Raw genomic sequence first — 17,176 nt, forward strand, 5'->3', positions numbered from 1 at the left:
CCGAGATCACAATGGAAACCAGTAACTATTAATTGTAAAGTTGACAGTTTGTTTACTGGCTTAGATGAAGTTCATAAGCATAGGTACGTACGCGACTTCGTTCGCGTGCTATTGATTCCCGTGGGAACTTATTAGTGGGATTAGCGTAGTTACATTGATAGTGCTTGTGCTATTGAATAATCGTCTTATGAGTACCGCAAAAAATACAAGTCATAGTCGGAATGTTGAAGTTTAACAAATTCTCTGTTGTGGACTGTAGTGGTTTGAGATATAAGGCTATAGTTACAAAACTTCTTTAAGACAAAATGTTTCCTTTGAAATCTTTTAGATACGTGAAAAAAAGGATAAAAACGAGGCGAATTGTTTCGATAAACCCATCGATTTTTGAGCACCAAAACATGATTATTATGGAACAATTTTTCACCTAACTATCTAGCAACTAAAAATTAAAATATTCCATGATAATAATATTATGCACTCTCTAGTCTCTTCTATAACAATAAAATTAACAATACAGATTACAGACCATACACAGCGCGTACAAAAAATTCTTACAATCAAATGATTATGTATATGAATACGTCTTATGATCTACATCACGCTATTGAAAACTAGATTCTTACGATTATAATAATCTATCAAACTGGAAGAATATTTAATAATTTAATATTTATTTATATTAACGGGCTCTCTCCGTCACTTACTCCATACAATCGTAGTCCCAATTTCATTTGAATATTAAGCAACCAAAGTCCATGAAATTTTGCCTCATCAATCTGTGACTGTGGTGTTTTAGATTTTTCTAAAAATATGTAGTTTTAAAATTACAGTGGCTCAAATATTTGTAGGTATGTGAATTTTTAAGACCGCGTAACTTTGAAACCAAATATTTTAACGGAAATCTGGAAAACCACAGGCATAAATATTAGTTCCCGGAACGTTTCTACAAAATTCCATTGAGTAGGTATGATTGGTTAGTATTCCAATAAGAGACGAATTACGTTTGTATGGAGCGAGTGACGGAGAGACCCCTCTTAACGACTGCATGTGGACTGCGGAGCTCATAGGAGTACCTACAGGATAATATGACGTCACACAACAGATATCAAGCAAGACGAACCAGGCAAAAACAAAAACAGACAAAAAAAGAGAAAACGATTGATGTATCCGCGCCCTAACAGATGACGATTAACAATGTCAGCTGGAATCTGGAATGTGACCCGCCTACAAGGCCGCGCGTCGAGTATTGATAGCTTGTTAGATACAGCTTTAGAACCAACTACCAAAATAAATACATTTATGGTCGATTTAAGTTATAGTTCATATCACCGTCCATTATTAGTGTTAAAATGTAAATAAAAATTAGATTAGGATTTATTCTAATTTTTATTTTTATAGGATACGTTGATTGTAATAAACGAAAGATTTTATTTATTTATTTGATTACAGATGAAATTTGATAACAGAGTTTTAGTCATAATCTTTAGTTTAACGCAGCAATGAAAAAACCAGAATACAATAATTCAATGATTACATTCAATTTATTCAATTTGGGATGAGGATTCACGTGGCGCAATACCGTGACGTGTTATAGTCCCTACAAGCGACCTATGCCCAGCATTGGGCATCTATCGGAAATTGTTGGACGGGGGCTTTTTTTCTAAAAAGCGGTATGACCATGAAAATTTTTTTGAAATGAAAATTTTCAAAAACGCATTAAAAATCTGCACCATCCGGAGGAACCGGTAATGCATTCGAGATTTTAAACAAAATTTGTCTATCTGCCTTATGAACAATTCAAACATTACTAGGAACACCGTCTTAGGGAGCTAGTACTTTTGCGTTTTAAAAACATAATAATATAGAACATTATGTAGTTAACTATATGTATTTTTTTTCCGAGGGTCCGACGACCTCAATTAGATGTAGCTAGATGAGGAAGACCGTGTGGTGTGTAGTACCTAGCCCGTTCTCATAAAGACCTTTGTCCTGCAATGGAATGTAGGCTGAAGTGGATGAATTTCTTTCACTCACCGAAGCTTTCGGAATCACTGGCGGGATACGCAGGGCAAGGTTGCACCATGGTTGCAGCGCGCGATAACACGTCCAAAGCAGATTCTACTTTCTCCATGTTGATGTGCCTGAAAAAACATTACATAACATTTAAACATTAATTTCACATAATTATATCACCCAATAAGTACTTTCTATTAAAAATGTTTTTATTTTTTTGGTTTGTCATTCAATCACGTCCCAACGTAACAACGAATCGACACGATTTTTTGTATTTAAAAACCTGGAGCGATGTACGCAATTTTTTATCCAACCTAAGGAAAATCAATAAGTTCCCATGAGATTGTTAAAAAACTAAAAATACGCGAATAAGTCACGGGCATCAGTAATTTAGCTATAGACTAACGGCTGAAATTAATAATAATCAATCTATCTTTAATCTGTCGATAAGTAACTTAGCAACTTTGTTATTAGTCAACAAGTGTAAATTAAAAATTTTCAACACCCCCGACAAATCATTTTCAAATAAATAATTATGTATATCTAGGCAACGTCCATCTTGACAGCTTGACATTTGTCAATTGACATAATATTATGAACCTAACGGTTATGTAACCTTCTTTTCTACAAGAAAACTAGAAAAGAGCTGATAACTCTTAAACGGCTGAACCAATTTTTTTGGATTATAGCTAAGAACACTCTCGATCAAGCCACCTTTCAAACAAAAAAAACTAAATTAAAATCGGTTCATTCGTTTAGGCGCTACGATGCCACAGACAGATACACAGATACACAGATACACAGATACACAGATACACAGACACACAGATACACAGATACACAGATACACACGTCAAACTTATAACACCCCTCTTTTTGGGTCGGGGGTTAAAAAAGATCATATTATAATCCTTGACAAATAACAACGTTGCTAAGAAACTTATTAACAGATTACAGATAGATAAGTTATTAATTTCTGCCGTAGACAGATTACAGATAGATTGATTTATTTTTAATTTCGTTTATAAATCAATGGATATTGAAATATTGCAATTCTTTCATCCATCAACGATGAGAATCACACTAGTTAAAAGAATTGAGAAGGATGTTTTGGCTTGTGAGTTGTGACGTCGAATTAAATCGCGAGTTTTCAAAAGCGGAAACAATTCGCGTCTGAGCACGTAAAAATATTTGGCTCGGCGAATGAATGTCGGCGTCGGTTATACATAAAATGGCATGCAAATACCGCAGCGAAAATTCCACGGTATGTAAGCGGCTAGACGGTGGACAGACGACCGTGGTGAGCGGGAATCGAGTAAATAAGAGATGGGGACAAAAGAGTTCCGCATGTGGTTGGGGGGTCATGCATGTTGTGGATCAATTGATTAACGACGGTGTTGTTTATTATTGCTCTGTTTAACTAATAGAGGTGGGTACTTAATATAAAACAATACAAGTGTAAATTAAAAATGTATAACACCCCCGACACGTGAAGGTTACAGTAACTAGAAAAGAGCTGATAACTTTCAAACGGCTGAACCGATTTTTTTGGATTATAGCTAAGAACACTCTCGATCAAGCCACCTTTCAAACAAAACAAAATTAAAATCGATTCATTCGTTTAGGTGCTACAATGCCACAGACAGATAAACAGATACACACGTCAAACTTATAACACCCCTCTTTTTGGGTCGGGGGTTAAAAATAACATAGAACACGGCACCTGGCTAGACGGGGAACAGATGGCGAAATCGAAAAAATACCTAATCGAATAAAAGTTTTGGATATATGTATATGAGTAGAATTACTAGGTTGTTATGGGCCAAGTGATTATACGAGGGAATTGTTTCTATTGCCCTGCTTACAAATAAGAGCGGGTAGGTAATCAATAAGTAGTGAAATAATTTAAGTATTATATTATATAACAGCGATTCTAGTATATTACTCTTAAAAATTTAGAAAATTAGAAAACATGCAAACTGTGGAATCAACTCCCATCGGCGCGGTGGTTCCACTAGATTACAACATGGGGTTATTCAAGAGGCGGATCAAACAATTCCTGAAAGACCGGCAACGCATTGGCGGTTCCTCTGGTGCTGCAAATGTTCATGAGCGACGGTTATCTCTTAACATCAGGTGATCCGCCTGCTCGTCTCCTCGCTATTTAAAAAAAACTTTTACTTTGAACTTTGTCTTTATGAAATCTGAGGATTTCAAAATTTTTCAAAGCTTAACTTTTAAAATAATATTATTGTAATTTGAACAAAATACAGATTTTAAGTTACGCCGAATGGTTGCACGACATAAAGTTATAGTAACATTAAGGTTGCCTTTAAACTTTGACCACCAATAAAAAGTAAAGTGCGGTTGCACAAGTAAGCATCTATTCATCTTATCCAACCCTTCGTTCAAAGTTTACTTTAACTACTTGCCAGGCAACTAGACCTTTAGTAAAGTTGAAACATGACTATATAGTAACTAGATGATGCCCGCGACTTCACCGTGATTTCATGTTATTCTAAATCCCGTGGGAACTCTTTATTTTTCCGGGATAAAAAGTAGCCTATGCCCGCCTCCAAAATGCAAGCTATCTCTATGCCAAATAGATAATGACCACGACTTTGTCTACGAGGATTTAGGATTTTAAGAATCCCGTGGAAACTTTTTGACTTTTCGGGACAAAAAGTTGTGCATGTGTCCAATGGGATTGGGATGCAAGATATCTCTGTAAGTACCAGATTTAATCAAAAACGGTTAAACTGATGCCGTGAAAAACTAGCTGATTTGCTTTTTCTTTTATAATATGGGTAGTGAAGTAAGGATTTTAAGCGTTTTTCAAAGTATGGAAATTTTGTATAATGTCTTGTTTTGTAGGAGAACTTGGTCCACAGCATGCATACCGATTAGAGCGTTCGGGAACACGGCCAATGAAGCACTATCGCAGATCGGCTGCTCGCTGCCAGTTCAAAATGTGACATTATGATTTGATTATACTGACACAAATAGTTCAGTTGACAAACATATGCTGCGATTTAGTGCCTAATGGAATTAAATAAATAGGTACAGGTACCTATTATCTATACATGTTTCATTTTTAAAGTTGCCTAAAGGAAAAACGGGCCCTTATAGGATCACTTTGTTGTATCTGTCTGTCTGTCTGTCTGTCCGTCTGTCTGTCTGTCTGTCTGTTTGTCTGTCCGTTTGTCGAGTCGTACTTTTCATTGACCTAGCATCATGAAATAATTAATGATCCTGGGAGAATTGACCATTTAATCAGACAGTGATTTACACTTCATACTTGCATAAAAGCAATGTCTATCCTAAACGTTGTTCATAGCGCATTGACGAACCATCTGCCTGCCCGGTACCAACTGGCAACCCTGCGCACAACCCTGTTTTACTCAAAAACAAGTTACAAAAAATATGTTTCTTATAATTTCTTTAGTTCTTTATAAAGAGTAAAGTAAAAAAACGGCCAAGTGCGAGTCGGACCCGCACATGAAGGTTTCCGTACCATACAAAAAATAACAATTTTTTTTTTGTAATGTAAGCACAAATTCCCGGTTTCGGATTTTTCCCTTCACGTGCTATATAGATCTATCTGCTTGCCTTTCATGATTCTAGATCAACGGGAAGGACCCTATAGGTTTCTTGATAGACATGACAGACAGACAGACAACAAAGTGATCCTATAAGGGTTCCTTTTTCCTTTTGAGGTACGGAACCCAAAAAATAAAGTAGGCAGGTACAATATAGAGTTAGAGAGTTCTATTCAAAAGTCTACGAAGCACGATGCAGCTGCGATGCGTGAAGGGGGGTTAGGAAGTTAGGGGCCAGTGGCATGCATACTGCATAGGGTTTTATGCCGAGGTATGCGCCACTACTCAATTCGAATTAAAAATATGAAAAAGTACCTCTCTAATCCAAAAGGTGCTGAATGAAGAGGTAATACAGAGTGTTTTTAACCCCCGACCCAAAAAGAGAGGTGTTATAAGTTTGACGTGTGTATCTGTGTATCTGTCTGTGGCATCGTAGCTCCTAAACTAATGAACCGATTTTGATTTAGTTTTTTTTGTTTGAAAGGTGGCTTGATCGTGAGTGTTTTTAGTATTAATCCATGTAAATCGGTTCAGCCGTTTGAAAGTTATCAGCTCTTTTATAGTCACTGTAACCTTCACTTGTCGGGGGTGTTATAAATTTTTAAAGTCCGTGCGAAGTCGGGTTTTTAATAAGCAGCCAATGGATTGATCATAATCACACTAATATTATAAAGGCGAAAGTTTGTATATGTGTGTGTGTGTGTGTGTGTATGTTTGTTACTCCTTCACGCAAAAACTACTGGACGGATTCGGCTGAAATTTAGAATGGAGATAGATAATATCCTGGATTAGCACATAGGCTACTTTTAATCCCGGAAAATCAAAGAGTTCCCACGGGATTTCAAAAAATCTAAATCCACGCGGGCGAAGTCGCGGGCATCGGCTAGTATTGAATAAGATTTTACCATCGATGTATTTTACGAATTCAGAGCCGTCTGCAGAAAGTGAAGAAAATAATAGTTAACTAGACAAGAGCATGCTTTGTAATCCGTAGATTAATAAGTTTTGTTCTAACCTTGTTTTTCTATAGACGCAGTAAGCTAATGATTCGTACACTTTTATCAAACAAACATTAAGCATCGTGAGCGATTAGGGACATTCCACGCATATCCGACATAATTTCATATAAATAAAGCGCCGATGAATCCTATGAGTGTAATAAATGACGTGAAATTCCCGGAATGTGGCCATAATATGTATGACATTATTACTTTCAAAAGCCGACGACTGTACGGTCTACTTGCGCAGTGGTACTATGGCTTGTAAGCGACAGACTCTGGGTTCAATACCCAAGTTAGGTCAATCACATATGTTCAAATTGACTTCAGACTGGTCTGGTACTTTGACTGTGGCTAGTTCCGAAAGAAAGTTTACCTGACTGCTAAGGTTAGCAGCCTGATAGATATATGGTCGGAAGGCGTTAAGCAGGTACCTACATCTGCTGATATCTTCTTCATTTCTTCAGGGTGCCTGATGCGACCTACTTGTGCTGCTGAGTTCTGAACAAAAAATCATCATCATTCGCATAATGGTACGGCTTCATTATCGGGATTTGGCAAATGATTCGTGATATCGCAAATTGTATGCCAGGCGACAATCTTCTTCACCTATCCTTGTCGTATTTAGGTCTTAGATAGATACCTACCTATTCTTCTTCCTCTATAACCTCTCCAATTGCCATTTGCCAAATAGGTATACAAATCATTTTAATATTTAATTAGGTATCTAGGTAGGTACAAAGTAACAAGAACAAGAGCGTGTTCTGTGGATATCCTTGCAAGAGCACCTTTGTCCAGCAATCCACTGCTGGACCGTTGTTGAATAAATTAGGTAAAAAAGCTGAATAAAGTTCACTGTCCGCGGATAAAATAACTAAGACAAAGTAACTACATATATAACGAGGTAGGTAGTTTAGATAGTACGGCGGCTGGCGTTAATGATGAAGAATTTGGTACATTAACCACAATAGAATTTTTCCCGGAGGCGGAGTCGAGAGTACCTATATGTACCTATGTATCTAACCGGTATGCCGACCGCGACCGAATAGTACAGCGAACCCACTATATGCAGTTAAATGTTAAAACAAAAGTGACATAAATATTGAATCTTATAAAATCTTAAGATTAACAAGATAAAGTTGAAAACTAAAATCTGGGTACAAACATACATACATACATAAACTGGTAAAATCATAACCCTTCCTTTTGGCTTTGCCGCAGTCGGGTAATAAAATACTACTGTCACAACTGGTCACACCCAAGGAGAAGAATGTGTGTATCATAGAGCCGTAGGACCCTGCTGAACGGGGTTCAATCGAATTTAACATACCTAATTCGATTCGTACATTTAACATAATTATACAATTTAACATAATTAAGGTACTTAGGGTAGGTACTTAACTTGTTTGGTAGGTCACTACTCGAGGCTTGTATATCAAATCTTTGAAAAGAGCAACCGCGGAGTTTCTTGCTGGTTCTTCTCGGTAGGAAAGGCATTCCGAACCAGTGGTAGATGCTCTTGACGATTCAAAAGTACTTGTAAAGGTCTAATTGAATAAAAATATTTTGAATTTGAATTTGTAAAGGTAGGTAGGTATGTCGGTTTAATCCTTGTATAATCTTTCAGAACGAGGTATATACGGCTTATCGAATGTCCAGCAATATTATCACGTACATAATATTATGTACGGATTCTAGGTACATCGATGGGTAAAGCACCCAGTAAAAAAACTTAATGTTTACTTAGTAAAAACTAAACAGGTTTTTTTCACATTGTTACATCACGTGACTAGAGGTTTCCTGAATTACTTGTAGTATGAATATTTATTTTATTATTTATGAAAATGGAAAATATATGTTTTTTTTAATTCGCTTGTGTGTGTGCGTTTGCTCGTGTGTGTGTGTGTGTGTGTGTGTGTGTTTAATAATTAAATAAGTATTATGTCTACAAAACGAGGCAGGACCTTCGCTGAGCTATATCGTAATGATCGTAGACGTAAATAGAGCAAGCAGCTAAAGAAAAGAAAGTGGTAACATTCGAATAATTTTTAAAACAAAAACTGGCGTTCATACATTTTTTACGTGTAAATAACACGAAAAAGGCGTTACCGCGTTTTGCATTAGAAGCGTTGATAGATATATTATTATTAATATAAATACTTCACTAACTATGCCCGCGACTTCGTTCACGTGAAACATTGAATTATTATTTACCTTGGTAGCTGTACTAGACAGGCACCTACCTACCTAATGAAAAAAAAAAGTTTCAGGTATGTAACCTGAAACTTTTTTTTAAATCCCGTGGGAACTTATGATGTCCTTGGATAAATTTATTTTATGTCCAACTCCAGGATGCTAGGCTATCTATCTAATTGACTGCTAACTGTCTGTTGCTTTTTCACGGCGCATCGGTTTCACCGATTTTGGCGTTGGATAGGAACAAAGATAGCTTGCATTGCAGACATATACTATCCGGATAATTTAAGAGTTCCCACGGGATTTTAAAAAGCTAAGTCCACGCGGACCAAGACATCATTAAAAGTGGAGGTGTTTTTGGTGCCTTTTGTAGTTCTAAGATCTTCATCTCTATGGTCTATAACTCTATGCTATCGGTGTTTGGTCACGAAGCCATTCAACGGAACAGGAACTAGTTATTATGTATCGCATAAGGTTCTATTAGGAACTTACTTATGGATATGACGTTAGCGTTTGAACATCTTAACTAACTACAAAGTAGTAGATACCACAGCCTAAATACTTTCGGCAAGATTTTCTTCTTAGTCTTAGTACCTACATAGGTACTTTCGTACCCGAACTACTGATTTACTACTTATTTACTACACAAAACTCTCTGCAAAGCAGATTCCGTCTAAACAAATAATAATTGTATCAGTTGACTAACTGTATCAAGTACCTATCTCTAGGCTGTGGGAGTACCTAACTGGCTAATGCTTGTGAGTTGTGACCAGCCTTTCGCTTAGGTACTAGAAATTAGTTAAATATTATGATAAGTATAGATAAGTGTAGAACTACGACTACATTGCAGTTTAAAAAACATTTTTAGGTTCAATCCGATGAGTAACGAAGAAAGAATATTTATAATTGCCAAGTTATCGACTCGGTAACTACCTATTGGAGTGTTCCAGTTTAAAAGTCAAAAGTTGAATAAAAGTAGAAAGTTTTTTCAATAAGTAATTAAAGCTATTGGAAGACTGGTTGTGAATTATGATATTGAATATTATAAAAAAGATCATAGTTAAATAAAAAATAAAAAAAATTTGCAAGTCTAGTTTTTTTTTTGACCACAAAGTTCCGTTTTCGTTCACTGTCTTAAAACTAAATATGTATGTATGCTAGTTTCCAAGCATTTAGTATCTTTAAGGATTTTAAAGGAAAGGCAATGAAACATAATTAGATAATATCGATTAATATAATAACGCTTTTAGCTACGATTCATTCTATGCATAAATCTCGTACTTACCTAGTCTTAATTAGATTCAAGGCTCTAAGTGCGTCTGAGAAAAATCCTAAAGTTGAGAGAAAAGATTCATCTTAATTCAAATTATAGAGTTGGTTTAGACTTTAGATATAGGAGATACATTTCGTGATTTCACGCTTTGACATAACAATACATAAAAATATAATATGCAATATGCATCCTATGCATCCTGAAGTTTTTTTTGGAAAAATATTAAAATCGTCCACATTTTTATATGCTAGGTTATCTACAATCTAACCTTGCTACAAATATCTGATGCAGTAGGTATGTAATCGATTGATGAATATTATGATTTTTTATTGGTTTGACAATTTGAAATATCATTGTATCATTTTACATTCAACGGAGATCGATTTATGCGAAGATATTGACGTGTCTATTAGTAGAAGAAAATTATGGGACTCTTTTGGGTAATTTAAGTGAAACGGAACCATAAAAAATACTTCGAATAGGCTCTTTGCGTCGCAATTCTTGCTTTTCCAATAACAGACTCGTTACATCTTCCGTTAATAGAAAAGGTTTTCTTGAAAAATTAATGCAATTCTTCCGCTTCAAATTATTTTATGGAGAATTTCATTTTTTTATATTAAATTTTGAGGATCTACTTATAAATTTCAGTTGATTGATATCTCCAACTCTAAATAAACGGGCTAAATAAATATGCCGATCACGGTTAATTCTGGATTGGTACCTATATTAGAATATTATGCCCTGAGAGTCACTTGGCAGAATTTAACTACAGCAATTAATTTATCTTCTTTTTTGGGACTTTCTGTGGACAAGACAAACAACAACATTTCTGTGGAAATTAATTAAACGATAAGACAATCTAAGACATTACTACCACAAGGTCAATGACCACTTAATTTAAGTAATTAAAATGGATACTTATTTTTTTGACTGGCATCTCAAAGCTCTGCAAACCCCATATTTTATAGAGACGGCTTAGAGACGGTTGCTTTTTGTCGGTCAGCTAAAAAGAATTCCCTACGTTCCGGTATGATGCCGTGTAGGAACCCATGGGTTTAATAAAAACTACCATACATCCAGGTTAGCACTTAGCCCGCTTCCATCTTAAACTGCATCATCACTTACCACCAGGTGAGATTGCAACCAAGGGCTAAGAACTTGTATCTGAATAATAATAAAAAACATTCACACCAAAGAAATCTCCGGCGGAGATCGTTTGATTGGTATGTTTGAATCATTTTATTAAGGCTAATTAGAAAATGTGCTGCAAAATAGCTGCGACTATAATTGGCTAAATTCCATTGTTGTTCTCTGGAAACATGCATTTTTATTGCCTACATTTTATTTCATAAAAAGACCATGTGAACAAATAGATGGAGAAAATCTTTGACTTTTAACTACAAACAGCATGATCAAACAGCATATAAAATTCGCCTGTTTTTTAGTTTTAACAGAAGTACTTTATTAATTTCTTTGCAGTGTAAAAAAACAGGCATTTAAACCAGTGTCACCTGAAAGTTCCAAAAGGAGTCACATGGTGATCGAACCTTGACATTCCGTGTGGTAAAAATAATAATCTATTTTAACACGAACCACCGTAACACAAGCTAATTTAAGCTTTTTCGTTTGATAATAAAGTCTAAATTAAGTTACACCGGGTCTATAGGAATGCCCGCATTTGGGGTATGGTGCTTGTCTTTTACGACGTTTGCCACCCCTGCTGCGCTTGCGCACGTGTCTTTGAAGGGTCGGGGACTGGCAGATGTTCAACAGTTTTAAGGTTGCCCAAGACCATTCGTAAAGTGACGGTTATCTTCAATCTACTTAATTTTTTTAAAAACATCTACCTATGGATTTAGATGTATTAATAATATGTAAGTAGTATGTATTACGAAAGTGTGTTTTTGAAAAGTTTTGTATTTTAGTTTCTTCGAATTCCTTCCAAGTTCAAATTTTTTGTAGATATTTTGAGTAACAAATATGAATCTATACTAATAAATAAAATTGGAGTGTCTGTCTGTTTGAACGGGCTAATTTTCGGAATGGCTGAATCGATTTTGACAGGACTTTCACAGACAAGTAGAGGATTAACCAAGGAGTAGCATAGGCTACTTTTTTAACCGACCTTAAAAAATGGAGGAGTTGTGTTTTTCTACTTATGTACTGACATCTCCGAGATTTCTGAACCGATTTGCGTATTTTTTTAATCGATAGAGGAACTTTGTGACATTGTTTCATTAAAAATTTGGATTCCAGCTCCTCAATCCTGATGCGGCAGGGGGTCTGACCAATCCACGCGGGCGAAGCTGCGGGCATCATCTAGTCACCATAATAACAATATTATAGACCGTATTCAGTTGAAAACAGATTTCGTCACGGATTTGAAGTTACATTCGTAGTCTATAGGTACCCAGAGTTTGAAGTGATGTGCACAGTGCAGCCTACGGGTCACATTGAGTAATCGGGCGGAGTATTATCGGGCTCTTATCATTGGGGCCGCGAGTGTCACGAATATCTACCTATTTAGTGTATGATTACACTTGCCAAGAAAATAAAATTACTGTATTTCGTGTTTTTTAGAATTTTCGTCGTGAAATGAGCAGTGGATGTAACTTTTTTTTGTATCGTGTAGCACATCTACCCTATAACTAAGTAGTTAGGTACCCTTCAAAAGTATTTCTCTGATCTCTCTGTCTTTTCCTCGCAACAAGTTATAGTGTAAACAGGATAACGACAAAACAAATGATAAAGCAAAGTCTGTAGTGTGACTTTATGTCTAAAGGCGCATATCAGCCGCATTCCACGCTATTATGTTCGCGAGATTCCTTGCCATGCTCACCGTATGCCCCCGCTCCGACTAGCGGCAGATTTTTTGCGTGGCGCGTTCGTAAATCAAACCGGTAGGTACCTACTTAGGTACTTACTCGTACTTATTTTGATAGCTGCTTATTTGATGCTCACGATTCTTGTCTGTATAAATAATTGCGTTGTATGATTCTTTATTTAAAATTATAAAAACAGAATCCCCCTCTTACTTGTAACGAAGTAGGAGGTACCAGCTCCACTCTGTGCTATCTTATAAAGACATGGAATGTAATGTTTGCTATAGCAAACAATTTAAATGTAAATTTATTGCTAGGGAACCTGAAACAATGCAAAGAAGAATAGTGTGACTGTTCAAGAATGTAACACTTTATAATTTAATACTTACGTCGTTTCCCACGTTAGGTACAACACAATGCAGGACCGAAAGTTATTTTTGCGTATAACACTTTATAATAACTAACTTATTTCTACACAAAACTGAGTTTACTTATTTATTCTAAAATAGTTTATCAAAATATATTTATCTCTAAAACAACGTTACAAAACCGGCGAAGAATAAAAATCAATATGAAACTGTTCGCTAAAACTACGCGACTAAACATTCGCCGGAATAGCACGATTTGTAACAATAAGTTCGCGACGTGGAGCAATGCACTGAGTTTTACCACTTTATATCCATTTTCCTTTATGAAAACTATTGCAGTATTTGTTGTTATTTTATAAAATCCAACTACCGCGCCACGACTCTGTTGACGAAATAGTAGCGTTTGACATTTGAGCCGAGCCCACTGCGATTGGAATGCGAGGAATGTCAAATATTTTCAGTGCTGCCATCTATTTGAAGGAATTTAAACGGTCAAAGGCGGCGTACTGAGTGCTTATCGAATACGTTATTTAGATTAGGACATAAATCGAGTTCGAAGTGTATTCCACAAACACTTTTATTAAGTACCTTCGATTACGTGTTATTTATAAGGAATTTTGATGAATTAACAAAATAACTTATATTTTTCGAGTTCAAAGTAAAAGAAAGTGTGGCAGCATGCTCACAACTGTTGGAATGCGGCCAGGTTAGTGCCGCCGTTTAGAGACTTCGCTGGCGCAGGCGTGATGGCAGGCCGCGTCTACAGCAGGGTTATCGACACACGAGGCGAAAAGTAGGGTCGGCATTCGGCGTGTCTGCTTCGTTGTTCATATACCGTGGCGTAACAGGCGGCCATTGTCTCGCTTCGTTTCTTCAGATAAAATGTTTCATTTGATATTCTACTTAAGTACCTAACTGGAGGTCCACAGTTTGTTTCTTATTCCTCCGTATCAACCTTTGATTAATGATTTATGAAGACACAAGGATTCAGGTGTAATAATGCCATCTGTGGACTATGCTCAGAACTGTGAAGCTAGATCATTCAGCAGTAAGGGTTTAAAATACGAGTAACGAGACAGTAAACAAAAATATCTAAGATGACATTGCTCAAAAATTTTCACCACATTACCTAATTGATAACAATAAAAAAATTCAAGTAGGGATATTTGGAAAGGTGAGGATATTTGGCTAATGTAGGTCCACGTAATAAGCTCAGGTGTAAACACTCTTTCAATAGAACAGTATTTCATTGAATTATAATACCTATAATCCGGGTTTAATAAAAAAGGGAACATGAATTCTTGTATCTGAATTGGTTTTCATGAGTTATTACGAAAGTTTGGTTATAAAGTCTTATAATTTTATTGTCAGCGACGACAGTTAGGGTTCACAAATTACTGCCATATTCTTTCCAGGTTTGCGCACTCCTCTTAGACTACATCGTATTTCACTCTGAAAAAACTTATGGAGAAGGCTCGCGAGGGCCAGACCTTCGTTATTTTGTAAAAGCTGAAAGTTTCTCTGTGTATTGTCCCTAAACACAGGGAGGAAACTTCAAAGTCCCTGTGAGGAACGATAACCGACTATGAAGATTGGATCCAAACCTTTGTTGCCTAATGTCTTCCAAAGCCAGCAGAAGGAAAAGCAGACTGACTGACTGATCTATCAATTCAAACTACCGGATTTATTCCATCGGTCTGAAATTTGGCATGCAGATAGCTTGGATGAATTCGTCCAAGGTAGATAGCTATTGTGACGTAGACATCCGCTAAAAAAGGATTTTTGAAAATTTAATACCTTAAGGGATAAAACAGGGGGTTCAAATGTAGTTCACGCGGACGAAGTCGCGGGCACAAGCTAGTTTTTTTATATTTTCTTTGGAATAGTATTACAAATTACGTCCTGCATTGCCAGAGAGTATCGTGGCAACCTTCTGCCACACACTCTTAAACTTTAACAATTACTTATTATTTACTAAACTTCAAGGGGGTCTGGTAGGGGATTGCCACCATGCTACGTGATGATGATTTTTATAGATCGTTTATCAGTGCTCTTACTTTCGTTATAGGAACTACCTATATAAAGAACTTCTGTATAAAATTTCATTCTTATAAAGTCTACACCTAGACCCACCAATTAATTTACCCCCGACCCAAAAAGAGGGGTGTTATAAGTTTGACGTACCTATGTATCTGTGTATCGGTCTATGGCATCGTAGCTCCTAAACGAATGAACCGATTTTAATTTAGTTTTTTTCTTGTTTTAAAGGTGGCTTGATCGAGAGTGTTCTAATCACTAATCCAAGAAAATCGGTTGAGCCGTTTGAAAGTTATCAGCTCTTTTCTAGTTACTATAACCTTCACTTGTCGGGGGTGTTATAAATTTTCATGCTGTATGCCAGTCAGTCGGCGGAGTTTCATTAAATAAATTACAGGATAAATAAAACGATGTCTGTAATTAGCACATTTTTAATATAAAAATCAGCAATAAACCTTTACAAACAAACTTAATTTTGCAGTCCCAAATTAAAGAGGTTTGTTCTTGAGACGAAGTATAGATTAAATTAAACTAATAACTAGTAACTACCTACTTGTATGGTTTTTTTCAATCTGCGGAATCCTCGGTGGGCAAATCTGACTCGCACTTCCTGTCCGTCTGTCGTGTGTGTCAAGAAAACCTATACGGTACTTCCCGTTGACCTAGAATCATGAAATTTGGCAGATAGGTAGGTCTTATAGCACAAGTAAAGAAAAAAAACCGAAAACCGTGAATTTGTCGTTACGTCACAAAAAAAATTAAAATGTGTTCATAAACAATTAATTACTATTTCCGATTTTCAAAGTAAGATAACTAAACGAAACCTGTACATTCTAAAACAGATTTTTATTTATTTTTATACTTTATAGTTTTTGATTTATCGTGCAAAATGTCGGAAAAATACCCGAGTACAAAACCCTCGGTGCGCGAGTCTGCCTCGCACTTGTCCGGTTTTTTTATTTTGTACCAAAACTTAAAACTTAAAGATAGGTAAACATTGAAAGGACACGCACAAGGGCAACTTCTGTCAGAAGCCCATTATTAGTATTTAAACGGGTCTGCCCGTGAAATTCAAATTTAATTTGGTTTTTCACAATTTGTAAACTAATACGACAACGTAGGCTTGTGGCATTTTAATTGCGCCAATGGCAGTATCATCCTCACAGTTTAAGAAATTAGCTCTAGTATCGACTAAGTCTCACAAATTAGTCGATACTAGAGCTAATTTATTTCTTAAAATGGACCCTTCTAAGTAAAGATTTTTATATAAACCTGTGAGAACGTTTTATATAAACGCTATTGGCGTAATTAAAATGCCATAACCTTACTGTGTCCTATTAGTTTATAGGGAAAATTACGAAATGAAAATCTAATGAAAAATTGCGAAAAACCAAATTAAATTTGAATTTCGCGGGCAGACCCGTCGCATCCACCTTAAGTATAGGCAGACCGTAGATTTAATTGCATCATTTTAAGAATATGCTTAGTTACAACAACTTTTGCACTTTCAACTAGATACTTAGGTATTTAACCATTTTTTAATTCTGTTTTGTTGGTATAAAACTTTTAACTTTGCCTAAAAAAATTCGATAATCGAGGCGCACGGAGTGTGTCAGGCCAAGTTCCGGCCTAGCATGCAGTGTAATACATACGGTTTACCATATGTATTTATGAATATTTTCTAGTGGACAACATTAATTCAAACATAGGTAGGTAGGTAGGTAGTTATGACATGTTTAATTGTGAAGGACCCTGTAGGACCTATCAAAACGCATAAACATAGGTTTTTAAATTGCATCACATGTATATTACTAAAATATCGTTTTTAGTCTTACTTTAGTAACACTAAACATCTCACTAGGGCGTTTTC

The 17,176-nt window shown here is 36.0% G+C and overlaps 1 protein-coding gene across 2 annotated transcripts in view; it reads right to left on the minus strand.

Moving 5' to 3' along the window:
- LOC123867062 (transcription cofactor vestigial-like protein 4) overlaps positions 1 to 13,691 on the minus strand; it is a 34,365-nt gene extending 20,674 nt beyond the window's left edge. Inside the window, exons 1-2 of one of the 2 annotated variants that reach the window (XM_045908907.1) lie at positions 13,291 to 13,691; positions 2,035 to 2,148 (exon numbers count right to left, since the gene is read on the minus strand). In XM_045908907.1, coding sequence (XP_045764863.1) covers positions 2,035 to 2,131 — 97 coding nt within the window. In that variant the 5' untranslated portion in view covers positions 2,132 to 2,148; positions 13,291 to 13,691. The remainder of the gene's footprint in view (positions 1 to 2,034; positions 2,149 to 13,290) is intronic. The other variant, XM_045908905.1, reaches the window with a different exon arrangement.
- Between the last annotated feature and the right edge of the window lie 3,485 nt (positions 13,692 to 17,176).

This window comes from Maniola jurtina, chromosome 7 (assembly GCF_905333055.1).
Source record: "Maniola jurtina chromosome 7, ilManJurt1.1, whole genome shotgun sequence".
NCBI lineage: Eukaryota > Metazoa > Arthropoda > Insecta > Lepidoptera > Nymphalidae > Maniola > Maniola jurtina.